This window comes from Piliocolobus tephrosceles, chromosome 6 (genome assembly GCF_002776525.5).
Source record: "Piliocolobus tephrosceles isolate RC106 chromosome 6, ASM277652v3, whole genome shotgun sequence".
Lineage (NCBI taxonomy): Eukaryota > Metazoa > Chordata > Mammalia > Primates > Cercopithecidae > Piliocolobus > Piliocolobus tephrosceles.
Window position 1 is genome coordinate 16438951 of NC_045439.1, and position 27955 is coordinate 16466905.

A 27955-nucleotide genomic window follows, 5' to 3' on the forward strand; every position below is an offset into this window, starting at 1 on the left:
GCGCAGGCTCTGGGTAAGAATCCTGACTGTTTCCTGCCAACCTTAGGCAAGCTGTTGTGACTAAAGGAAGAGAACACAAAACCCAATTCATTTCACATGTGACCCACTGTGCAGTTGGAAGTGTAAACTTACAAATGCTGAAGGGAGGAAAAGGACCCCAAGCTCGTAGGAGCGGATCATCAGCTGGGTGCCATTCTTCTCCAATGCTCCCCAGGCAGCCTTGGACAGATTCGCGCTGCAGAAGCAAGGACACAGAAAGGGCTGACTCAGGGAGGCATCTCAGTGTGGGTCAAACTTCCACAGCTGCAAGAGCACCGGTCAAAAAAATATATAGCTGCAATCACATTCATTCATTTTCGAGCAGAGCTGCTGCATTTTTGAAAAGAGAATTTAAATCCTGCTGTTCTCTAATCCTCAAGATTTATCTAATTGCTAATTTGGGATAGCTTCACCCTCATCTGCATTTTCCTGAGGGCAGCTATTAAAATAATTATCTTTCCTTAGATTTTATTTTTTTCTTTCTAAAACCCCTTTTCTTTTCACAATCCTGGAGTAGCCAGGATTTCTGGTTTTGTTGTATATAAAACCAGCATTTAAGAAGAAAGTTAATATTATCTTATGCAGTAGTATCTTAAGCTTCATATTTCCTTTTTTGGTTTTTTTGCCAGATAGTGCTAATTTCTACTTTCGATGTGAAGAAAACAGCTCTGAGATCAATAGACTGTTATTTGTATCTAAAAAGAAATGGTACATTCAGAATGATGTTTTATATGTTCAAAGAGTTGTGGCTAAAAAATCACAATACAAGTCAGGCATAGTGGCTCACTCCTGTAATCCCAGCATTTTGGGAGGCGGAGGTGGGCAGACCACTTAAACCCAGGATCAGCCTGGGAAAGATGGCAAAACCACATTTGTACAAAAGATTAGCCAGGCATGGTGACGCGAACCTACAGTCCTAGCTACTTGGAAGGCTGAGGTGGGAGGATCGCTTCAGCCTGGGAGGTGGAGGTTGCAGCGAGTGGAGATCACACTACCACACTCCAGCCTGGAAGACAGTAAGACCTCGTCTCAAGAAAAAGAAAAAAAATCAAGCAATGTGTCAGAGATTAACATAAACCCACAATAAACATTTTTTTCAGTTAGGTTCACCCAAGTTCTATTTCATTTTTAAAACTTATAAACCTCAGCTATTCAGAAAACTCTTTACAGCCTGACTTTGTGGATGACTGGGACTTTTTCAAGATTCACTCACTGGTGCACCAAGTATGTTTTCTGAGTTATGTGCTGGAACTATTGTCTGCTGGAATTGGAGAGTCAAACAAAAACAATGACCAAGAAAGATAAAAAGAGTAATGTTTGTTAAGGGTTCTATGGGAACAGAGAAAGAAGAATGTGGAAATCAGAGCTAAGGAAAAATCTTGAAGCGATTAGGCTGACTTAAGAAAACAGGGCATTATTTACAAACTTTCCTGGCTTCCTAAATGAACCATATTGAGGACAGGAAACCTTTGCACAAGGACACGAACATCACTGTCTGTGACGTCGTTGAGACATTAAGTGAAGAGGAAGCTGATGTTTATGATAAAGTGGTATTATGATTCTAGGAAAAAAACTTTTTTTAAAAGTCCAAGATGACATCTTGCTTTTAGATCTTTCACCTGTTAGTAAAAACAGGTCATCTCTTTGGCAAAGAGAAAAGTCTAATGGCAAAACCAACCAGTGGGTCTAAGATGTTTTTCTCACTTTTTAGATGATCACTTTCTGGCCAACTCTTGACTATCAGTATCATGACAACACAGAAGTATCTTCTGGAAGGCTGTTCTCATTCTTTCCCGATGAGTTGTGTTTTCTTAGCATTCCAAGATTTGAGGGCTTATTCCAAAGTAAAGTTCAAAAGAGATCACAAGGACAGCCTTTCAGATGGCTTCCTCCAATCCCTCCTTGTATTTGGCTTCTAACAGATTTCTAAGCATCTGGAACCTTAGAAACTCTACCGTGAACACTGAGAGCCTGAAAGTCACTTGCAGGTTGTCTAGGTGATAAATCAACATTCCCTGACATACCTTTAATAACTTTTTACATTCTGGGTAATACTTTGAATCACTGGCACCTGGGGAAGCCAGGAACATGGGGTATTTCCAAACTCTTGTGGGGTGGGGGGGCAGGGGGGTGGGGGTGTGTGTGTGTGTGCACACGTGGGCGTCAGGTACAGCAAAAGCACCATGTCATCATATACAGCAAGAGCACCATGTCTTTCATGAGGCACAGCGACACCACAGGACTCTCTTGCTCCCATAACTCCAAAGGAGTTCTAGCTTCTGTTCTCCACATGGAATCCATCATCCACTGCCTGCCCTGGCTTCTGTTGAGAACTCGTTTTCACCATTTTGTTCCCCCTGCCCTCGCTCTTCCATTGTTCTTTTGTCTACTGGGCTGGGCAGCTTTCTCTCCCAAGTGCTATAGTTTATATTGTTGTTGTTGGATACTGAGGGATGCTTCATCACTAAAGAGGGGTGGGATATTTAATTTACTTTAGATCCTTAGGGTAGAACTCTGGAGGTCCCATGGTCTACCATTCCACCAGAAACACTACCCACCAAACGCTTAATAAAGTCACGATGAATAAGATAGTAGCTTCTGGGGGTGTATCAGTCAGGGTTCAATCACAGAAACATAACTAGGAAATTGTGTGTGTGTGTATATATATATATATGGGTGTGTGTGTGTGTATTTCTTACAGGAATTTATTATCATGTAATTGTAGGAGCTGGTTAAAGTCTTTATAAGGCTGTTATCTTTGTCCTGATGCTGGAACTAGAAGTCTACAGAGCAGGCAGAAGTCAGAGGAGGATAAGCATAAAGTGGACAATAACTAGCTGGAGCCACAGGCATGGACTGAAGACTGTGAGGACTGAAAACCATGTGGTTTTTGTGCCTCTGGCACTGGAGGTGTGGATGTCTCACAGAAGAGAGGGCCTTCATCACAGAAAGAATACACACCTGGTGAGGGCCAGGAGTTAGAAAAGCTGAAGGAGGACGTGGGAGGATGTGAGGTCCAGCTTCTGCTGGACACCGTGACAACGCATGAGTTATAAAAATGGCTGCTGTCTCAGCTGGGCGCAGTGGCTCACGCCTGTAATCCTGGCACTTTGGGAGGCCGAGGCAGCAGATCATCTGAGGTCGAGAGTTCGAGACTAGCTTGACCAACATGGAGAAACCCTGTCTCCACTAAAAATACAAAATTATCCAGGTATGGTGGTGCATACCCATAATCCCAGCTACTCAGGAGGCTGAGGCAGGAGAATCGCTTGAACCCGGGAGGAGGAGGTTGCTGTGGGGCAAGATCGCACCACTGCACTCCAGCCTGGGCAATAAAGGCGAAACTCCATCTCAAAAAAATAAAAAGGCTGCTGTATCACATTTGCTCTCCAAATATAAGAATCTCCCTTGGGGCCCACCTAATTGGAAACATACAAGAAAGGGAATTCTGGAAATTGTGGTTGAGGGTAGACAAGTTGACCATTACTAAGTGTTAGGGACTGAATGCTTGTGTCCTACAGAATTCATATGTTGAAATCCTAACCCCCAATGTGATGGTGTCAGGAGCAGGGTCTTTGGGTTAGTTATGTCATGAGGATGGGGTCCTCATGAATGAGACTGGTGCCCTTATAAAGGAGACCCCAGAGAGCTGCCTTGCCCTCTTTCTACCTTGTGAGGACACAGTGAGAGCTCAGCAGGCTGCAGCCCAGAAGTGGGCCCTCACTGGTACCTGGCCATGCTGGCACCCTGACATTGAACTTTCATTCTCTAGAACTATGAAATATATTTATAAGCTGCTCTGTATAGCAGTCTGAGCTGAATGAGGCACCAAGCCACCACAGCTAAGTTGACTAATGATCTGTTGCTCAATTAGGCAGTTTATCATCCCCTTGCCTGCAAGGAGTGCAAATGGTAGTAGAATGCCCTGCCACGGCTTGTGAGGTGTGACTGCTGATTACAGGTTTGACCTTAGTCCCCAATATGAACATTTTCTTCCAAAGATTAAATTTTTAAGAGTAAACTTGATAAGGTATGACAAAAAAGTTCCTACAGGAAATCTCAGGAGAGCACAGGAATGGCATGTGAGGCACATGGAGAAGGCAGGCAGGCACATGCTGAGAAGACAGCCCTGGACCCTGAATCAGGAGCAGTTTGTGTCTTGGCTTCCCCACTCACTGTGACTCCTTAAGCTACTCCTCTCCTCCCTGGGCTTTAAGTTCCAGTCTCCAGAATGAGGGCTGTCAGCCTATGAGACCAAAAATCCCTTTCCAGGCTAGAGTTTACAATGATGAGAGACACCCATGCTCACGTGAACTAGAGCGTTCCCCTCCAGTGATGCAGTCTCACCCTAAGGTAAAATCTCTGAGTTTCACTGGAGGTTTACCACTGGGGAGGTTTACCACTGGGGAATACTTGTTGGATGTTCATGATAACACATGGGGGAAACAACTGCCTAAGAAAGGAAGTGGGGAGCTATGAAGATGACCTCTGGGCCAAACCCTGCTCCACGCATTTTTCAAAACCTGAACTTTGTTAACGGGAACAGTTGCCATCACCAATGCCTGCTTAAACACCAATTAGAGTGGCTGATTAGATTCACTTTTAAGTTTTTTTTTTAAGAAGATGTACAAGTCCCCAAGGATGACTGCTGTTATGGGAACATATGTTCACTGATAAAATATTTCTTTTCATCATTAATTACTTAACAGTCTAGGCAGCAGGAGCAGCACAAAGAGTACAGAGACAATGTACAGACTGAGGCTTTGGCCACCACACTTCTAGAGGACCAGGGATGAGGGGACAAACATGTTCTCAGACAGCTGCAATAAAACAGAATGTTAACAGTGGGTGCTAGAGAAGATGGAGACCAAGCAGCTGTACTGATGTGGATGGGAAACCATGACTCCAGCCAATGCTGCTGTTGTCCCTTTCCTAAAACTCCACAGCAGTGTGCGTGCCACAAACACAGACATTGTAGGTTTCCTTCCATTTTGCATTCTCTGTACGTTTTCTTGTATCACTCTTAGGTTCTGTTTTATGGATTGAAAAGACATTTCACAAGAGATATGTAAAGATATTCTCACTGTAAAAGATTCAAGTTGTATGCAGGTATACACAGGGACATAATCTTTAATTTTGATAGATTCTGTCCAATTTCTGTCTCAAGCACCTATCCTATTTAGATTATTAGCAATAGTGTATAGAAGTATTCTTTTCTTAGACTCTTGAGAACACTAGGTGGATAGTATCTATTAAAAGTTTTACAAGTCTAACAGGTAAAATATGTCTAATTTAAATTTGACTTCTCTGATTACTAACAATATTAAGTACTGTATTCGTCTGTTCTCATGTAGCCAATAAAGACATACCCAAGACTGAGTAATTTATAAAGGAAAGAGGTTTAATGAACTCATAGTTCCAACATGGCTAGAGAGGCCTTGCAATCATGGCAGAAGGCAAGGAGGAACAAGTCGCATCTGGTAAGGATGGTAGCAGGCAAAGAGAGAAAATGAGAGCCAAGTAAAAGAGGTTTCCTCTTATAAAACCATCAGATCTCATGAGACTTATTCAGTACCATGAGAACAGTATGGGGGAAACTGCCCCCAAGATTTAATTATCTCCCACTGTGTCCCCCTCACAACATGTGAGAATTGTGGGAGCTACAATTCAAAATGAGATTTGGGTGGGGACACAGCCAAACCATATCAAATATTTTTAACTGTATCTACTTGTATTAGTCTGTTCTCACAATGCTAATAAAGAAATACCCGAGGCTGGATAATTTACAGAGGAAAGGAGGTTTAATGGACTCACAGTTGCACATGGCTGAGGAGGCCTCACAATCACAGCAGAAGGCAAAGGAGGAGCAAAGGCACATCTTACATGGTGGCAGGCAAGAGAGCGTGTGCAGGGGAACTGCCCTTTATAAAACCATCAGATCTCGTGAGACCTATTCACTATCACGAGAACTGCCTGGGAAAACCCACCCCCGTGATTCAATTACCTTTTACTAGGTCCCTCCCATGACACATGGGAATTATGAAAGCTACAGTTCAAGATGAGATTTGGGTGAGGACACAGAGCCAAACCATATCATTCCATCCTTTACCCCTCCCAAATCTCATGTTCTCACATTTCAAAACCAATCATGCCTTCCCAACAGCCTCCCAAAGTTTTAATTCATTTCAGTATTAATTCAAAAGTCCATAGTCCGAAGACTCATCTGAGACAAAGTACGTCCCTTCTGCCTATGACCCTGTAAAACCAACAGCAAGTTAGTTACTTCCTAAATACAATGTGGGTACAGGCATTGGGTAAATACAGCCATTCTAAATGGGAGAAATTCACCAAAACACAGGGCCTACAGGCCCCATGCAAGTCCAAAATCTGGCAGGGCAGTCAAATCTTAAAGCTCCAAAATGATCTCCTTTGACTCCATGTCTCATATCCAGGTCATGCTGATGCAAGAGGTAGGCTACCACGGCCTTGGACAGGCTCTGCCCCTGTAGCTTTGTAGGGCATAGCCCCCCTTCTTGGCTGCTTTCCAGGGCTGGCATTGAGTGTCTGCTGCTTTTCCAGGCCCACCGTGCAAGCTGTTGGTGGGTCTACCATTTTGGGGTCTGGAGGATGGTGGTCCTCTTCTCACAGCTCCACTAGGCAGTACCCCAGTAGGGACTCTGTGTGGGGGCTCCTACCCCACATTTCTCTTCTGCACTGCCCTAGCAGAGGTTCTCCATGAGGGTGCCACCCCTGCAGCACACCTCTGAAGCAATGGCCTTGCAGGTACACAGAAGTTAAGAATTGAGGTTTGGGAACCTCTACCTACATTTCAGAGGATGTAGGGAAACACCTGGATGTCCAGGGAGAAGTTTGCTGCAGGGACGGGGCCCTCATGGAGAACCTCTGCTATGGCAGTGTAGAAGGAAATTCTGGGGTCGGAGTCCCCACAAAGAGTCCCCACTGGGGCACTGCCTACTGGAGCTGTGAGAAGGGTCACCATCCTTCAGATCGCAGAATTGTAGATCCACTGACAGCTTGCACCATGTGCCTGGAAAAGCCATAAACACTTAATGCCATGTTTTAATGCCATGGAGTCCCCTATGCTCCAGTTCCCAACAAGTTTCTCATCTCCCTCTGGGAACATGTTAGCCTAGACTTCATTGTCCATATCACTATCAGCATTTTGGTCAAAGTCATTCAACAAGTCTTTAGGAAGTTCCAAACTTTCCCACATCTTCCTGTCTTCCGAGCCCTCCAAGTCTCTAGGAAGTTCCCACTTTCCCACATTTTCCTGTCTTCTTCTGAGCCCTCCAAACTGTTCCGACCTCTGCCTGTTACCCAGTTCCAAAGTTGCTTCCACATTTTGGGGTAACCTTATAGCAGCACCCCACTCTACTGGTAGCAATTTACTATAACATCTGTTCTCTCACTGCTAATAAAGCCATACCCAAGACTGGGTAATTTATAAACGAAAGGAGGTTTAATGTACTCACGGTTCCACATGGCTGGGGATGCTTCACAATCATGGCAGGAGGAGGAGGAGCAAAGGCATGCCTTACATGGTGGCAGGCAAGAGTGTGTGTGCAGAGAAACTGCCCTTTATAAAACCATCAGATCTCATGAGACATATTCACTATCATGAGAACAGCACAGGAAAACCCACCCCCATGATTGAATTACCTCCCACCAGATCCCCTCCATGACACGTGGGGATTACGAGTGCTACAATTCAAGATGAGATTTGGGTGGGGATACAGTCAGCCCATATCACTACTGAATGCTGATGTTTACTTCTGTGGAGTATTAATTTTTAAACTATGATACTGTTTTTTTCTCTTGATATGCGGTGCCCATTAGTTTCTTGCTGCTGCTCTAACAAAATGCCACAAATTTAATGACTTAAAACAAAGATTCATGATCTTACACAAAGTAAAGTAAAATTAAAGTGTTAGGAGGGTTGTGTTTCTTCTGGAGGCCCTCAGGAAGAATTCATTTCCTTGCCTTTTCTAGTTCTAGAGGCTGCCTGCATTCCCCTTGGAATGTCTGTGTTCCTTCATTTTCAAGGCCAATGAGGTCAGCTGAGTCCTTTTCATGCAGTGCTCGCTCTCTCTCTACTTGTCCTTCTTCTACTAAGTATCTTTGTGATTATACTGGGTCCTCCCCTAATAACCACTCCATTTTAAGGTCAGTTGATTAGCAAACATAATCCCACCTGCCACCTTAATTCCCCTTTAACTTAATACCTAAAAAGGTAATTTAACAGTCACAGCCCCTGAGGATTTACACAAAGACATCATTGGGGGGCCATTATTCTGCCCACCACACAGTGCTTTTCATATTTTGCCCAGTTATAACTGTTTATGAAAAACTTTATAGTTCAGAAGGTCTTTTTTGCTTGCTTTCTTCCATTTTGGGGTGAGGAAGGAAGTTATCCAAGGTGCAGTTTTTTACTTTATAACATCTGAGTGTGAGGTCTTATTTAGAAAAGGCTTTCCTCCATCCCAAAATGGTGGCTTTTGACAAAGTAAAGTTTTAAAATATTTTGAAGTCCAAACATGTGTAAATCTTTTCTTGCAAGTGCATTTTATGTCTTATGTACTAAATCTTGCCTACTTCAAGGTTATAGGATATTCTTGTTCTAGGTTTTATAGCTTTAGCTTTCTCACTTGGGTATATCATACATCTGAAGTTAATTTTGTCTATGGCCTAAGATAGGCTAAGGTTTTTTTTTTCCTGCATTGATATTCAATTGCTTTAGCACTATTTATTGAAAAGAACATCCTTCATCCACTGAATTACATTGATGCCTTTGTCAAAAATGTTTGATGATACATGTGTTTATTTCTGGACTCTGTTCTATTGATCAATTTATCTATTCTTATGCTGATATCACAGTCTTACCCTGCTTTTATAGTGAATCTTGAAATCATGTTTAAACTCCTTGGGGTTTTTCAAATGCACAATCATATCTTCTGCAAATATAGTTTTACTTCTTCCTTAACAATCTTTATGTCTTTTATTTTTTTGCCTCATTGCACTGGCTATAACTTCCAGTACAATACTGCAGAGAACCCCACTTACCCTTCAATCTATTAGGTGCTTTCAATAAGATTTTTCCCCAAACCACTATCCTGAAACCACTTAAAGTCACTGAAAACCTCCACACTGCCATATCCAATGGAAACTTCTTTAATTTCATCTTAATCTCTCCATAGCATGAGAATTCTACCATCAGTGCCTCCTATCCCCTGGCATAATTGAAACATTAATGTAATATTTTTTCCTTGTCTTCTGCTACACTTTGTGGCTTCCTTTCTGCTTTCAACCTCTCTGGTCACTCCTTTTCTTCTACCTGATCTCTCAAATATTGGAATGCTAGGTATCTGCCTCTACCTTACATCAAGATATTAACATAGACATTGTTTCCAGGTTCTTGAAGAGACCAGCAGAAACAAAATCTCTCTGGAGGTACAGAGGTCTGTCCACTCAAGTCACAGATAATTTTTATAGTTAAAGCTTCAGTGAAGACACAAATTATAAAATAAAAGTGGAAATAATCCAAATCCATCATAAGCAAGACAACAGAAAATATAATTAGACCTCCAGGAACTTCAGATGATTGGCCGATTAGATGACAAGTTAAAAATAAGTATACTTAAAATGATTTGAACTGGGCATGGTGCCTCATGCCTGTAATCCCAGTGCTTTGGGAAGCCAAGACAGAAGCTTTGAGGCCAGAAGCTCGAGACCAGCCAGGGCAACAAAGCAAGATCCCATATCAAAATAAAATGCAAAAATTAGCCAGGCAGGGTGGTGTGCACCTGCAGTCCCAGTTACTTGCGAGACTGAGATGGGAGAATCACTTGAGCCCAGGAGCTATGATCATGTGCCACTGCACTCCAGCCTGGGTGACATAGCAAGACCCCACCTCAAAAAACAAAACAAAAACAAAGATTTCAAAGTAAACAACATACAAAAGAAATAATGAAACCAGCATAAAACAAATTTGCTAATAATGGCAGCTAATATGCAGCATCTATTAACTGCCAAACATTGTTTTAATACCTTTATATAATCTATTTATTTTCATTTTTAACTGGTAGATACCTATTCTATTACTATCCGTATTTAACAGATAAGGAAATGGAAGTCATTTGCCCAAGATTTCAACAGGTACTAGATGATAGAGTAAGAATTTGAACTCAGGCAGTGTGACTATGGTCTGAACTCTAAACCATGAAACATATGGTATCCGAGAAGGTCCAAAAGTAAAATAAAATCACTAGAATTAAAAACTCTACTGTTGAATTAAATAGCACAAGTCACAGCTGAAAACAAAACTAATGAAACAGAAGAAAGAGCTAAAGAAATTAGGTAGACTGCAACTCAGAGGCAAAGAGGTAGAAAGTAAGAAACTGAAGATAGAATGAGAGGGTCCAAAAGGCATCTAGTAAGAGTTGCAAGAAGGAAGTAAGAGAGGGTGAGAGTCAATATGCTTAACGATAACAACCAATAATTTTACTGAACTGTTGAAAAATCAGCTCTTTAGAGTGAAGAAATACAACAAACTCTGCTGAGACTAAATAAAAACAAATCCATACCTACTTATCCATCATAGCTAAATTGAAGAATACCAAAGGTAAAGAAAATCTTAAAAGCAGCCAAAGAGAAAAGACAGTTTTTCCACAAGGAGCAATAATTAGATGGCAACTTCTCAATACCAACAACTGAGCTCAAAAGTCAATGGAAAAAAATATTTAAGGAACTAGGAGGAAGACCAGGCATGGTGGTTCACGCCTATAATCCCAGTATTTTGGGAGGCTGAGGCAGAACGACTGCTTGAACTAAGGAGTGTGAGACCAGCAACATAGTGAGACCTCATCTCTAAAAAAAATAAAAAAATTAGCCAGGTGTGGTGGTGCATGCCTGTAGTCCCAGCTACTTGGGAGGCTGAGGTGGAAGGATGACTTGAGCCCAGGAAGTGGAGGTTACAGTGAGCCAAGCCTAGGTGACAGAGCAAAACTCTGTCTTAAAAGGAAAAAAAAAAAAAATCTTAGTTGGCAGTTACTTTGTCCCAGGTTTTTTTTTGTTTTTTTGTTTTTTCCCCCCAAGACAGAGTCTTACTCTATTGTCCGGGTTGGAATGCAGTGGAGCGATCTCAGCTCACCGCCACCTCCGCTTCCTGGGTTCAAGCGATTTTTGTGCCTCAGCAACCTAAGTAGCTGGGATTACAGGTGTGAGCCATCATGGCCAGCTAATTTTTATATTTTTAGTAGAGACAGAGTTTCGCCATGTTGCCCAGACTGGTCTTGAACTCCTGGTCTCAAGTGATCCACTGACCTCAGCCTCCTAAAGTGCTGGGATTACAGGTGTGAGCCACCACATCTGGCCAGAGAATTTTAAATTCAGTTAAATTATCACTCAAAAATGAGGGTTAAAATAAAGGAAGTTTTAGATAAACAAATCAGAGCTTATTGCCAGTAAGAAGGCATCAATGAAATAACTACAAAAGATATAGTTCAGGAATAAAACGGAATTTGTTTGAAAGGACAGGGCTATCAGGAAGAAAAAGGAACAAAGAAATGAGTAAACTTGTGGGTAACTGTAAACAAGAAGTGACTGTAAAATAATAATGACAAAGACTAATTTTGAAAGCCAAAAAAGGGGGAATGAAAATATTGGTGAATAATAAAGAGGAAGAGGAGCTGGGCACAGTGGCTCACACCTGTAATCTCAGCACTTTGGGAGGCCAAGGCAGACAGAGAGTTTTGAGCTCAGAAATTCAAGACCAACCTAAGCAACATTGCAAAACCCCATCTCTACAAAAAGTACAAAAATTAGCCAGGCATAGGCCGGGCACGGTGCCTCATGCCTGTAATCCCAGCATTTTGGGAGGCTGAGGTGGGCGGATCACCTGAGGTCAGCAGTTGGAGACCAGCCTGGCAAACATGGTGAAACCCCGTCTCTACTAAAAACATACAAAAATTAGCCAGGCTTAGTGGCAGGTGCCTGTAATCCCAGCTACTTGGGAGGCTGAGGCAGGAGAATCGCTTGAACCCGGGAGACAGAGGTTGCAGTGAGCTGAGATCACGCCATTGCACTCCAGCCTGGGTGACAGAGCAAGACTCTGTCTCAAAAAAAAATTAGCCAGGCATGGTGGCATACACCTGTAGTCCCAGGTACTTGGGAGGCTAAGAAAGCAGGATCACCTGAGCCTGGGAGGTCAAGGCTGCAGTGAGCAGTGATCATGCCATTGCACTGCAGCCCGGGTGACAGAGTGAAATCCTGTCTCAAAATTCTGCAGATGTTGAAGAATCTTGGGAGATTAACTACTAGGAAGATGCAACACATCAGCTGTGTTTCTAGGGTAGATATCAGGTCTTACAGATACAGTGTATTAACAAAGAAAAGCCAGCAGGAAAAGAAAAATGAAAATGATTATGATGCATGTTTTCAAGCAGATAAGAGCAGAACACTAAAGGAGATTAGATACTTGCCTGTGGGGTTTTGCAAGTGTAAAGCCTGACAAACCACCAAATAGATTCGGACAAATCTACTTGCAACCTCACTTTGTTTCTCAGTCACAGGCCTATCATGACCCTCCCCCCACCAAGCAGTGTTTCATAGCCATGTTGGACTCTAAATGGAGGCTTTGGTGCCCGATGGCATAGTCTAGCCTACCTACTGACCTAGTCTTTAAAAGGATCCATCTATCCTTGATTCCATAGATGGAATTACAAGGACTTTGGAAGTCATCACATCAATAATCCAAAATGCCAAAAATTACTGCCAAGAAGGATAAAAAAAATTGCTTTTCAAATTTCAGGTCAAAATTGGTATTTAGTATACCAAATAATTTGAGTACATATTTAATAGTAACCCATGTGATAATCAAAAACTGCTTACTGTTTTATTTTCTAATGAAATGTTCCAATGTTTTAGTCTGCCTCCTATAATGGAAAGGCAATAAATACAAGGACTTGAAAAGAGCAACAGACTTGTAAGATATGAGTTTGCTTTTGGCTAGCTGTGTTACCTTGTGGTTATGTACTTAGGTCACCAATTTCTTCACTTACAATACAGACTTAACACCATCTGCTCATTGCACTGGGTTATAATGAAGAATGAATGAAATAATCTAGGTGCAAGTGCTTAGTAAATTTTAATGCACATCACAAAGTTAAGGTTTGGAAATGGTTAATGCTTTTAGCAGAACTATGAAATGTTTGTTAGAATGGGCCCTGGGAGATGATTTATTATAATGATTTTTTAAAATTTTCTTTTTAAACCTGGAGAACCCTTTGTTCAAAGGAAACATTTTAAGCAAACAGGGGCAAGTATCTCTGGGTGAATTACCTGCACTCGTCTCTCTCTGCCCACTGTTGTGGTGGCTTCCAAAAGGGGTTTCCAGAGCCCACAGGGCTCCAAGGAACACAGCATAAAATCCACTGATTTAGCCCAACCCCTGGTTTTACAGATGTGGAAATGGGCCTAGAGAGCAGAAGCAAATGTCTTAAGAGTGTGGCTGCAGAGTGGATGGACTGTTCACATGGCCAGTAAGACTGAATAGTCCAATATATGGTCAGCATTTGGTCAAGGTCCTTGGAGACCTTGAAAAGCTCTCTGAAGATGATTTCTCTATAAAGTGTGTGAAGGCTGGTGCCTTACCTCGGTTTTCCTGAGTCCCACAGCGCACAGTGTCCTGGGAATGATTCTTGTCTTTTTGGAGCCTGAAATATTGGTGCTGCATAGCACAAGGAAAGTTCCCACTAAGACCTGAGATAGCTGGAGGAGCAGCCTCCTTGGGGCTGATGATCAGCTCCACAAAGCCTAACAGCATGTTTAACTCTCCCAGAGAGCTATGCTCACAACCTTATAGGCAACCTTCTTCCTCCCTTCCTTCTCTCGGCCTGTCACCATCCTGCTGACTCTCCTGTAATAATGTTTTTGTGCAATCCCAAAGCAGAGGGATGATAGGTCTACATCAATTAGAAGGCAAGTTCCATGAAAGCAGGGACCACACCTGTCTTGTCCATCATCTATAACTAAAACCTAGAACAGCACCTGGCACATAAACAAGAAATAGTCACACCAGACTACCTGGGTCTAAATCCTAGCTCTTCCTGCTTCCCAACTGGGTCACCTGGGGGCATGCTATTTAAGCTCTCTATGCTTTAGTTTTCATATCTCTAAAATGGCAATAGTAACAGCACCTAGCTCCTAATTTGGAGGATTAAATGAGCTAGTATAAAAAAGCTCTTGGCCAGCATACAGTAAGCACTATACAAGTATTTGCTATATTACTTGAGAGAGGCTTTTTTTGGAGGCCAGTCCCTGGTGGGAAATTCCAGGTAGCACCTCCTCATCTCAAGCCAGATGCGCACTTAGTGACTAGCAATGCCAGTGTGCAAAGGGTCTAGAGGCACTAAGTCAGGGATCTCAAGCTTTTCTCCATCGTGATGATGTTCATGAGACTTTCTCCTATGAGTACAGAAAGGGGTATGCTCTGTCTTCAGTCTGCTTGTACCAGAATGCAGGCAGGCTAGGGTAGTAATATGACCTCAAATCATCTCTATTGTATAAAGGAAGTCACTTGTAGGCATTAGTACTGATAACCATCATTTGTAACAAAGCACATGAAGCATACCAGCTAATCCCAATATCTTAGAGCCACAAGGCCAGGCAACCAAGTCTACCCAATGACATCTGTAAGTATTTTCTTGTGTAATCCAATTTTATTTTCACCAAAATACTCAGACAAAGGAGAACAAAAAGAGATGATTTGTTTCAGAATCAAAGCAACAGACATTAGAGAAGGAGTACTGCATAGTAATATTGAAAAGCAGAGGAGAGAGAATGTCTTTTATGTTTCCTCAAAAAGCCAGTGATTTTTCAGTCAAGCACTTGTCTCGTTTTCTCCTGAAGTGGCAGCACCAACATTTCTGCTCATCCCTGACTATCCGCATTGCCTGTCAGTTGCTAGGCAACTCTAACAGTGATCCAGCATGTGTTAGGTACCCACCTTGCTTCTGACCACCCACAATACACAACTTTCGTAACTGTTCTCACTGGGTTTGCCAATTACACCTAGGCACTAACCAAGGCTTCTCTTAAACCTGATCTTCCTCCTGCTTAGTCCTGTGGTAAAATTTAAATACCACAGTTGTCATCATGTCCCAATAATTTCCCTAACAACCGGCTGCCCATCAAACATGGGATGATTTTATGGTAGGATCAAAACAGATGGGAGGAAAATCTTATTAAAAACCATAAATATCTCTCCATAAAAGTAACCAATCAAAAGAGGAAATCGCCAGCTAATATAACATCCTAATAAGTTCAAGTGAACTGTTAATTTTGAGTTTCTCTGAATGTATAAATGTGGCTGACTGTACTTGTCCTGATTAAATAGAGTAATTGTGAGCAATTTAAAAATTAACCACACATGTCTGGGCGCAGTGGCTCACGCCTGTAATCCCAGCACTTTGGGAGGCCAAGGCAGGCAGATCACGAGGTCAGGAGTTTGAGACCAGCCTGGACAATACGGTGAAACCCCGTCTCTTCTAAAAATACAAAAATTAGCTGGGCATGGTGGCATGCACCTGTAGTCCCAGTTACTCAGGAGGCTGAGGCAGAAGAATCCCTTGAACCCGGGAGGCAGAGGTTGCAGTGAGCCGATATCACGCCATTGCACCCCAGCCTGTGCGACACAGCGAGACTCTGTCTCAAAAAAAATAAAAATAAAAATAAAAATAACCACATATTTGGTTTAGAAAAGGCTATATATCTCTGAAAAGATCTTTTTTTGAGACAGGGTCTCGCTCTGTTGCCTAGGCTAGAGTACAGTGTGCCATCATGACCCACTGCAGCCTCAATCTCCCAGGCTCAAGTTATCTTCCCATCTCAGCCTCCTGAGTACCTGGAACTTGCAGGTGCACATCACCATGCCCCCTCCCCTTTTTTTTAAATAAATTTTTTCATAGAGATGGGGTTTTACCATGTTGCTCAGGCTGATCTCGAATTCCTGAGTTCAAGTGATCCGATCGCCTTGGCCTCCCAAAGTGCTGGGATTACATGTGTGAGCCACTGCACCCAGCTTGAATATGTCTCAAGGTCATATATGTTATATGGATGTTTTACACAGGCAAAACAGATAAAGGCTTTATAAGGTGCTTTCTTAAATCCTAAGAGGCCTAATGAATATGAGAGACATGAAAAATCAAGCAGTGAACTAATATTAAACACAGCATACTGTTGAATAGGAAACAACCATATGTTTTCTATCATCATCCTTGGGATTCCATAAATGAGATAAAAGCCAAGGGTATAAATGTGTTTTCCAAAATTTAAGTGGCAAGGCTAGTAAGTGGCAATCTCAAACTAGGACTTGGATCTTTGGACTCTATCTCAGGTTATTTCCTCCATAATATGCTGGATGACTGAATAACGTCACCATCTGTGGACCCTGGGTTTAAAAATGTTGATGGGTTACAGCTATTAAACCCAAGCAACTAGTAGTAGTGGTTTCTGGATGAGGAGCAGGCTGGGGAACGGGAATGGGAAGACATACCTTCTTTATATACCATTTATATATTGTGTATGTTACCTATTTGAAAAAAATAAGTTTTTAAAAGGGCACTGATTCAGATATTTTTTGGTCACTACCCATGTGCCATGCCGTGTTAGATGCTAAGCAGAAAAAGATAAGTAAGATCAGGCACCTTGCTCACCTGAAGCTCATGATACAGGGAAGCAAAGGGATCCATAAAGAAGCAATCAGGTTGATGCCTACAGAAGCAGTGAGAAAAGATATTCAAAATTTAAAAAAATAAAACAAAAAAGGAATCAACTGGGAAGATGTAAAAAGGACCAAGCAAAAAGCGCCATGAAAACACAAAGGAAAAAATAATGTCTGCTGAGCTAGAAAAAGTTTCACTTTAAGGGGAGCATTTCAATTAGAACTTGAAAGAAAAGTATAGTTATTCTGGACAGTACAGAGAAAAATAAAACCTGAGAAGCAGTCTGAAAACAAACTGCAGTTAGATTAAGGGGGATACCATTCATTCAGTTTTGAGCCACTACAGGCCAGGTACCGAACTAGGCACTATATTAGCCAATCTGCCAGAAAGCACAAACACTAAAGAATAATTACCAAAGATCACAATGAGTATTCTGGTAGGCAATGAAGGCTGATGATTATAAACTCATTTTCTCTACAGTAAAAGGAAACTTCTAATGCAGATAGTTCAGCAGAAACTTCATTAAAAAAGGTTTTGGTGCAGATTTTATGATTCTTGGTGATGTGGTAACTATGGAAACTATATACTAACACATGACCCAGGATCTATGAAAAATGCTTTCAGTCAGAACCTCAGTCACAACACATAATGAAAGAGAGGAAATGAAAACTATGATTTATATTTAAAATAATAAAAGGGAAGATTAAAAACTATATTAAGGCTAGCATTTGTATAAGATTCCAATTCCTGACCTTCTGTAGCCAGTTTTCACATTTGTGAAATGTCAACTGGATGAAACAAAGTCCAAATGATCAGGAAGTCAACATCCTCTACTTATGATGGGTAGAGACATAACAGGCAATAAGATATTATGTAGACCCAATAGGAACCATATAAAATACATTTCCTAAGGAGATGAGACTTTTTAAGATTAGGAAATCAGATCTTTTGTGATTCTACGAATCTTTTATAGGACTATTATTTTTAACAACTCTACATACTCAAGTAAATATGGTTCTCCAAAGCAGTCATGCTGCGGGGTTGGTCCCTTACTCCAGTACAGCTGCCTCTTTTGGCTCCAAGAAAGTATAGAACTTCACTTCTCAAAGAGCTTTGGAGCCGGAGGTTCAGTCTTCTGAGTGTGTACAAGGGTACTTTTGCTTAACTATAGAAAACAAACCCCAATTTTGGAAACAGTAAAAAATTAATTCCAGCCAAGATTGGAGAATAAGAGGGTAAATCGAACTGGGAAAGAAATATCAGTGGGTCAGGTGCAGTGGTTCATGCCTATAATCCCAGCACTTTGGGAGGCCGAGGTGGGCCGATCATCTGAGGTCGGGAGTTAGAGACGAGCCTGACCAACATGGAGAAACCCCATTTCTACTAAAAATACAAAATTAGCCGTGGTGTGGTGGCGCATGCCTATAATCCCAGCTACTCAGGAGGCTGAGGCAGGAGAATCGCTTGAACCCGGGAGGCGGATGTTGCAGTGAGCCAAGATCGTGACATTGCACTTCAGCCTGTACAATAAGAGCGAAACTCCATCTCAAAAAAAAAAAAAAAAAATTCAGTGAAGTCTGTGGAAAGCAGAATTGAAAGATGGCCCCTGGTGCACACACCTGTATATCCCCTTTCCTTAAGGATGGGCCAGAATTGTGGATATGATGGAGTTTCACTTGCATAATTCGGTTATCAATTAATTGACTAAGTTACTCAAAAGGGAAACAATCCTGGGTGGGCTTGGGTTGGGTCCTTTCTGAGATAGATCCTCTTGCCAGTTTCCAAGAAGCACCCCATGAGGAATGCGGCAGAAAACCACGGGAAGCACCTAGGAGCTGAGAATACCTGGCTGACAGCCGACAAGAAAGCAGGAACCTCAGGCTCACAGCCACAAGCAACTGTGAGCTTGAAAGAGGACCCCAAGCTTCAGATGAGATCACAGCTGGGTTGACACTTTGATTTTAGCCTGGCGAGACACTGAGCAGAGGGCTCAGCTGATCCACGCCCAGACTCTTGACCCACGGGAACCATGGAATAGTAAATTTGTATTGTTTTAAGCCCTCTTAGTTTGTGATCATATATTACAAAGGAACAGAAAACTAATGCAAGGCTGGAAACAAAGAGTGTCTGTTAAGAAACAATACTTATTTGCTAATGTGTCATGTCAACTCATTTTGAAAGAACTTGGAAGAGTGGCAAGAAAACTTGAGCAATGGCAACATTTTTGGCCAAAGCACCTACTTTCAAAGGGTGATCATAACACTTATCTGGATATGCAGCTCTAGATTATTTTTTAAAGTCTATCATGTTAAAAGTCAAAATTCATACTGCCTATCATTCACTGTGCCTATTACCCCTATAATTTTTTCTGGGGAATTTAATTTTATTATACTTAATAAAGAGGAGTTGGTTATTCATTCCAAACCCAAACATTAGTATGGATCAGTAGTAATAATAAAGTAGAAAAATATCAAAAGTTAAATTTACGTAGCTTTTGATGTATTTACCTTTGGCTAAAATCCAATTCTTAAAATCTAGTATGTCTGCTACTTTGCTGACAGAGCATTAGATTTGCTGGGCATAAGCACTTCATTTGGACTAGAATCCAGTGCTCTCTACAATCTTGCCTCACTATTCTAAAGCAAGTAAATATATTAAATGAAAGGATATCCGTTGTTCATAAACTTTTGAATTTATTCTCAAGGATGATGATATTGTCCATCAGAGCATAAAATCTAGGGAATACTTAGAAATGTATAAGGCTTTTTTTTTTTTTTCAGCTTTCACCAGGACTTGGCAGTTAGTGTGTGCGGGCCAGGTTATTAAATAACTTACAATGCATGGGACAATCTTGTATAACAAAAAATTATCTTGACCAAAATAACAATAGTGTCCTGTTGAGAGACACACTATTTGAGTATAAGCTAAAGTCGACTATTTAAAATCACATCTTATTCTAGAAAATTTCATGGAACAAGCATTTAGAAAAGCACTCAATTATTCCAATCAATTCAAATTATAACATTCATTGAACTGCTTTCCATAGACCCACGACTAATGAAGCCTCAAGCAACCCAGGAGGCATCAAAGAAACAGTAATATCTGCAAGCAGGTAAAAAGGCAAAGTCTGGCCACCCACTACTGCTCTGAACTCACCTACCCACCCATTCTATTGACTCTAGTAACACTTACTTTGCTGTTAATCAAACACAGCAAGCATATTCCCACTCCCCACCCCACACAGGAATGCAGATCCATCCACATGGCTCTTCTCTTACTTCTTTCAGGTCTCTGCATGAACGTCACCACGTCAGGAGGCCTTCTCTGACCCTCTTCTTTAAGGAGCAGCCTCCCTCCCCAACCCGGGCACTCATACCCTACAGAACAGTGTTTGAGGGTGGGGACTCTGGGTTCTTGGGCACCTTGTTTAACCTCTGTGCTTCAGTTCTTCCATCTGAAAAGGGGATTCATGGATACACTGTAGAATGGCTATGAGGATTACATTAATTAATATATATATATATAAATGTAATGTGCTTGGAACTGTGCCTGGAACTGCTGGTTAAGAACTACATGTGGCCGGGCGCGGTGGCTCAAGCCTGTAATCCCAGCACTTTGGGAGGCCGAGACGGGCGGATCACGAGGTCAGGAGATCGAGACCATCCTGGCTAATACGGTGAAACCCCGTCTCTACTAAAAAATACAAAAAACTAGCCGGGCGACGAGGCGGGCGCCTGTAGTCCCAGCTACTTGGGAGGCTGAGGCAGGAGAATGGTGTAAACCCGGGAGGCGGAGCTTGCAGTGAGCTGAGAACCGGCCACTGCACTCCAGCCTGGGCGGCAGAGCAAGACTCCGTCTCAGGAAAAAAAAAAAAAAAAAAGAACTACATGTTGGCTCTGAAAATTTAAAAACAACCTAAACCAAATTTGAAATAAAGCATTTAACTCATTTCATTTGATAGCAAAACTTGATCTTAACTCAATGGGCAACAAAAGTTGAACTAAGATGACATGAGGCTACCTGTGATCTTTGCTTCCAAAATGTTTTATTATAAAGTGTTGGTCCAGATACCACTAGGCATATTAACGGACAGTATAGGTACCATATATCTTTCTAAAATCCAAATATTGAACTACATCTGGTACCAAGAATTTAGAATAAAGGATTGTGCACCTAAATTATCATTCCATTTTTTCTGTATAGCACTTACCACCATTTGCATATATAAACATATTTCTTTGCTTTTTGTATAATTCCCAGCACCAGAACATAAAGTCAAGATGTTTTATTGTTTATTGCATTCTTAGTACCTAGAAAAGTGTGTGGTCCACAGTAGGTGCTCAGAAGTTATGTGCTGGATAAAAATGGTTAAATCTGATACCCAAAACAGAATATATACATAACATTTTTCTTAGTAGAAGACAGATTATTTCATGGAGAATGTGTGACCAGCTGCTCTGCTTGGCAATGCAACACCTGGTAGGCATGAAAAGCCCACCTGATATGTATTTCTTGTATGTTCTTCAATGCCCAGGCATTGATCTGCTATATTCTCCTCAGGAAGTCACAAAGGATTATGGTGTCTACAATTAGTACTAACCCAAACTCCAAAACATACTATAGGTACACCACACTTTTAAGTTCATCGCCAACAAACAATTCCTCCTGAAGTCCCCACCATGATAAATGAATCTGCAATCAAATTCACCATCATCCCACTGTGGGAGGCCAGTTCCATTCCCTGACTTCTATACTGATATCAGTGACAATCCCCATCTCCACACCCCAAACTCAGGAATCATCTTTGAGGGCCCTCCCATGTTCCATTATGCAGTCTAGGCAGTGCTTTCACAGTTACCACTTCCATCCTAGTCTTCATCAGCCTCCACATGGCAGGCACCTGGCCAGTCACCAGGGTATGCTGAACAAGACAGGCATGGACTTGGCCTCACAGAGTCTACAGGGGAAGCCAGATAATTACACAAGCAACCACGGTGAATAGAGAAAGAACACTGACAATGCAGTAATCTAGGGCATTATGGAAGCCACCAGGCTCCAGAAGTGATGTTTTGGCTGAAAGACTGAAAATTAAGGTCTTACTGGGTAAAAACCCACCTATGTAGAAGAGTCAAAAAGCATTACAAGTGCAATTAACTAATATGTATACAATGAATTCTTTGGTAAATCTCTTTCATGCAAATGTAAATTCTATGAGAACCTCATCTTAATTACTCTATTCTTGCCACAGTGGCCAATACATATTTGCTGAGTAATGGGTAGAACTGCCTCAACTCTGCTGCCTTATTCCTCATTGAGCGGAGGGAGGGGATAATGCCACCTCACAGCTCTTGTGGGGACTGAAAGAGACTACTATGTAGGTAAAGCACCAGAAGCGTCTGCCACATGGTGGCTACTTAATGCAGGTCAATTCTTTCCCCTGCCCCTTTCTTCTTACTCCCACAGGTCACCATGGTTGGCACCTCAAACCTTCATAGTTGCTGTGCAGATGAGAAGTCTGAGGCTCAGAGAGGTTAAGAAACTTGTCCACGGCAAGACTTGTTCAATAGTAGACATGACCATCTCATCTAGTACTGTCTGACAATGCTAAAGCTCATGCTTGAGAGACAAAATAGTGAGGTAGGAGCTGTGAGCTCCACTGGTGGCACATGGATCTAAGGATCTGGACAGGGAGGGACCAGCAGAGGCTGAAAGAGGCTCCAGGAGGAGATGGGACCTGAACACAACTCTTAAAAGATGAGTAGCAACTGAAGAAACAGAGAAAAAGGATGAAAGGATCAGGAGAGGAAACTACATGGGCTGCTGGCTGGATGACTTCAGGGGCAAAGGAGGCTAGCCTGGCTTCTTCTCAAAGTTCCTGTTGGGGATTAATGGGTAAGAATGGTGAAAATGGTGTGGCTGGGGCATGACTTCCAAACTGAGGAATCTGTACTTTAGCCTACAGGACATGGGGAATTCTGAACATGGGACAATGAGGAAACTCTACGTTTCAGAAAGGTGAAGGGGCATGGGCAACCAGAATGAGTGGCCTGTGAAGGACACCCATGTGATGGCACAACAGATAGGAAACCCTTTCAGAAGTCCAGGTGATAAAGTTTCTGACCTGGTAATTGCAAGGACTGGTAGAGGAAACTTTTGAAACATTTCAAAGATGAATAGGCTTTGATAGCTATTTCCAAAGCATCCACGTGCCCACCTCAAGCACAGAATTGGTCTCTTCCTATTGTAATTATTTCTGTGTCTGGCTCCTCACATCAGAGACTGTGAGCATCTAAAAGGCACTATCTAGATCTTCTGTTTTATCCTGAGTGTCCGGCATCCACAGGAGGACCTCAGTAAATGTTTGCCCAGCATTTGAAGGGACAGTGAAAGAGGACATTCAGGCTTTAAACCTGGTCATAAGAGACAGGACCCACAAGGGCAAACAAGAATGTTGGGAAAAGAAATCTCCATCTACATATGATGAGTTCAGTTTAGGAACATTCTTTCTGACAGATTCAGAAAAAGTGACAGACAAAATGTCCAAACCTAATCAAGGGAGCTGCTTACTGGGAGATGCCACTTATATTTGGAATCTACACTTTCCTTTGTTATGGAAGGGCTGAGAGACTGGGCTCTGTGTATCTACGTTGTTATTTATGTTTCTTAGAAATCCTGCAATCATATTGGAAGGCCCAATGTCCCTTCCTCTTTTATACAAACAATCAAAGTAAAGCCTGACACAGTTTCTTTGGAATTAACTAGTCTTTGTAGAAAACAGGCACACTGGCCGGGCGCGGTGGCTCACGCCTGTAATCCCAGCACTCTGGGAGGCCGAGACGGGCGGATCACGAGGTCAGGAGATCGAGACCATCCTGGCTAACACGGTGAAACCCCGTCTCTACTAAAAATACAAAAAATTAGCTGGGCGCGGTGGCGGGCGCCTGTAGTCCCAGCTACATGGAAGGCTGAGGCAGGAGAATGGCGTAAACCCAGAGGGCAGAGCTTGCAGTGAGTGGAGATCACACCACTGCACTCCAGCCTGGGTGACAGAGCGAGACTCTGTCTCAAAAAAAAAAAAAGAAAACAGGCACACTAAGCCTGTATGTATGTGGATTAAGAGGGCATCAGACAGTAGAGGAGAGGCGTGCTCCTGTCTGGGTTCCACCACTTATCACTGCATGATACTAGGCAGCTTATTATCACTCTGTGCCTCCTGGTCCTCACAGAGCTGTTGTGAGAATGAAGTAAGTAAATACACATGACTGCTCACCCAGAACAATCTGGCATATTGAAATTGCTGAATGAATGTTGTTGCTATTAATCTTTAAACATTTAGGAAGTAGATATAGCTTTCAGTCCAGTTATTACAGAATAAAACTAGAAGCTACGAATCCATAATGACAAATTTCAAATTCTTACAATAAACTTCAAATAATTATAATTTGCTGAATGTAGTGACAGCCATTCGACATTAAAGCAGATATTCACAGTACAAAACTGACAAGATACTAAATGAGTAAACTGACAGTGGATGTTTTCTGACTTAACTTTAGAAAATACATGCTAAAGGTATCTGAAGCTGTGTTTCCTTTTACATAGCCTCATGGAATCACTCAGCTCTTCCTTGAAAACCCTGTGTATTTTCCCCCCTCCATGGCCTTTGTCTTCACTAATTCCTTCTAATCCATCTGGGTTTTCTCTCAGGCTTACTTCTAGGCCTACTTACAACAGCACCTCTTTACTTAGTTTAGCTGATTTCTCATTTGATCCTGCCTCTGCCCCAGCAAGGCAATACATTTCTAAGAGTGCTTACAATACAGTGCTTACACAGGTAAACACCTAGGATACAGAGTCACATGCATGGCAGGGCTCATACTTCCTGGCTCTTTGTGTTCCCACAGTGAAGCACACACTACCATTGAACTGAACTACAAAAACTTTGCCTTTAGAAAAAGATTACTCACAGCATTACTTTAATCTCCACTTCCCTTAATACCCTTGAAACAGAATCAATAATACGCAATTTCTGTGAAGTACATCACCTTTTTATTACACTTTGAGGGAAAACAACACCCAAACAGACATTAAATTAAACTTTTCCAATAAAGTAGAAAGAGACTCAAGATTGCAACACCAAGTCTTACTAAATCTCCAAGCTGCTGGTTTGCCCTATGGATTTTGGACTTGCCAGCCCCCACAACTGCATGAGCCAATTCCTTAAAATAAATCTTTCTCTTTCTCCAAGAAGATGTAAGTGGCTCTTTTGTTTAAAAGTTTGTTCATGAGTGCTATTCCTCTCTTAAAGAAATAATTCTACTCTGTGATACTTTAATTAGTTGCTATTGACATTAATTATGTTACTGAATCATGAAGAGATGCCTAATCGTTCGGTTCAGCCTGGGAGTCAGGAACTAAAGTTCTAGTTTTCAAAGGGCATGGCAATTTATCTTGCTATAAAAATAGACACAAAAATGCCAACAGGTAGGTGGTTTCCTATGGGGTGATGAAAATATTCTAAATTTAGATTATGGCAATTGTTACATAATTCTGTGACTATACTAAACCATTAAACAGTAGAGACTAAATGGGCAGATTTTATGGTATGTGAATTACATCTTAAAGATGTTTTAGAAAAGGACACATCAGAGATTTGAACGCCTCGGGTTTTAATTACCTAAGGAGAAACTAAGAAAAAAATATTAATTTTAACATTTCATTATTCTTCTGTACTTACCCCAAATGTCAATTTGCATAACCCCTATTGAGGTATTAAATAATAGAAGTAAATGTTAACTTTATGCAAATCTTACAAACATCCAGACTTATAAGCAAAAGCAGGTGACGATCATATACTTTACAAAGGGATTAGTCATGGGATGCCTTTAAATAAGGCTCATGTAACATAAACATACTGAAAACTAATGACAACTCGCTAATCACATTTTAGAAACCCATTCAACATTCAGAGCAGGAATTATGAACACATTAAAAAGATTTCTCCCATCAGGAATGTAAGGACTGTTTACCTTGTGACAAGGAACCAAGCAATTTTACTGAAGTCTGGAGAAGGCCTCATATATGTCTTAATATGTGGCATGGCATTGCTGCGGCCAGAAGTCTCAGCTGACCATTTGCTAGTGACAGAAAAGACACAAGTCATTAATTACAAAATAAAACAAACTGATTTTAATCCTAATATTAGGAAACTGCATGAAAAGAAAAAGCCTATTATCTAAAAATCAACAGTGGCTACATGACTCTGTGACCTGTGATATTTTATGCAACTGCGTTCAAATAATGCATGCCCATTTTAGAATTACAAACTTCCCACTTCCCACAAGAACTGTAACCTTTCAGCATATAGCCTTTCCATTTTTGCCATGAACATGCACACATATTATTTCTGGTTTTTTTTTGTTTTTGTTTTTTTTAATTTTTAGAGACGGAGTCTTGCTCTGTCACCCAGGCTGGAGTGCAATGGTGCAATCTCGGCTCACTGCAAGCTCTGCCTCCCAGGTTCATGCCATTCTCCTGCCTCAGCCTCCCGAGTAGCTGGGACTACAGGTGCCTGCCACCATGCCCAGCTAATTTTTTGTATTTTTAATGGAGACGGGGTTTCACCATGTTGGCCAGGATGGTCTCGGATCTCCTGACCTCGTGATCTACCCGCCTCAGCCTCCCAAAGTGCTGGGATTACAGGTGTGAGCTACTGCACCTGGCCCTTCTGTTGTGCTTTTAACAGCATGTATGCATATGTCTCCTGCCTGAACTGTGAGCTCCTTAAAGGGAAGAATTATGCTCCCATGGAGTGTTATGATAGAGGCTCAGCAAAAGCTTGTTGAATGAAACAAAATACAAAAAAGACAAAATACAAACAGTATATGAAAAAAATGAATGCTGAAAAGCGAGGGCAGAAACACTTTAGTCAAATGCTGACATTCACAAATCTGAGTTTGGTTTCTAAGTTTCCAATACTGTAGGCTATGGTTCTATGGGAACCTATATAATGAAGCAACAATCCTTACTTATAGGAGGATGGTCCCTCTAGATTAACAGATCGTCTGTGAAAACAATCAGGCTTAGGTAGGTACCATCACTGTCTTCATTCAAGTGAATTTAATAATATAATACTGAAAGGAGTTCAATATAAAAAAATGTCCTCTGTAAGGAAAAACCTCTCAAGAAAGAATTAAAGAAAAGCTCCAGGATAACACACTGAATTACAGCTGAAAGCTATAATTCAAAGTAATTCTACTTTCATTTCTGGCTAACCAGCCCAACAAACACCTGTTGAGACAAGCATGAAACAGACTGGCCTTGCATATACAGGCTGTGCAATTGCTGTGGCTGGAGAAGGATGAAGCACATTCCCTTCACTTGTCCACTCAGCATTTACTGAACTCTGACAGCATGCCAGATACCATCCTGTATCCTCAGGAAACAGCAGCATAGAATCTGCCCTCACCAAGCTTGCAGCTGCACGTATGATGGTACAGACAGAATAATGATACTTTATATTTTGGAAAAATGAACTAAAATACTGCTTATGTAAATTCTAAACTACCCAGCATGATCTTTTATTTATCTTTCTTGGCATGCCAATATTTAAATAGAAACCTCATAGCAATAAATTTTCCTCTTTGGTATTAAGAACCTATTCCAAAAAAAATTCAAAACCTTGTTTTAAATTATTTCTATCACTAACATATGTAGATGAAAGAATATAGCTATATTACATAAAGTTCCTTTTTAAAAAAAACAAACCAGTGACATAAATAACATTCTAATTCCTAAAGAAGCAATAGCAGCAGTCTAAACCAATTACTTACTGAAAATAGGAATGCAGCCAATTCTGTTTTTCAGCTGTCTGGATGCTATAGGGAAGAGAGCCCCCAGCTTTTAAAAGAAAAACAAAACAATAAAAATTATGAAATATAATTTGAGGATCCCTCATTAAGAGGAAAATCTATAATAAAAGCAAGAAGGTAACAGGAAAAAAACGACTTCTATTACTTCATCTTATAGAACAGTTATTTGAAAGAATATGTCTATACTTGCATTAGATATGTTCTCTTAATGAGGTTTCCTTCCTTCAGTATTAACTTTATACAGATCTTATAAACATCCAGACTTATAAGCAAAAGTAAGTGATGATCATATACTTTACGAAGTATAGT

General features: G+C 41.3%; 1 protein-coding gene across 9 annotated transcripts in view; it reads right to left on the bottom strand.

Moving 5' to 3' along the window:
• Positions 1-27955, bottom strand: part of TDP1 (tyrosyl-DNA phosphodiesterase 1) — a 94500-nt gene that overhangs the window by 31046 nt on the left and 35499 nt on the right. For 7 of the 9 annotated variants that reach the window (XM_023205430.3, XM_023205432.3, XM_023205431.1 and 4 more), the window contains exons 12-14: positions 27608-27674; positions 25805-25912; positions 133-235 (exon numbers count right to left, since the gene is read on the bottom strand). In XM_023205430.3, the coding sequence (XP_023061198.1) occupies positions 133-235; positions 25805-25912; positions 27608-27674 (278 nt within the window). The remainder of the gene's footprint in view (positions 1-132; positions 236-25804; positions 25913-27607; positions 27675-27955) is intronic. The other 2 variants (XM_023205435.3, XM_023205434.1) reach the window with 1 other exon arrangement.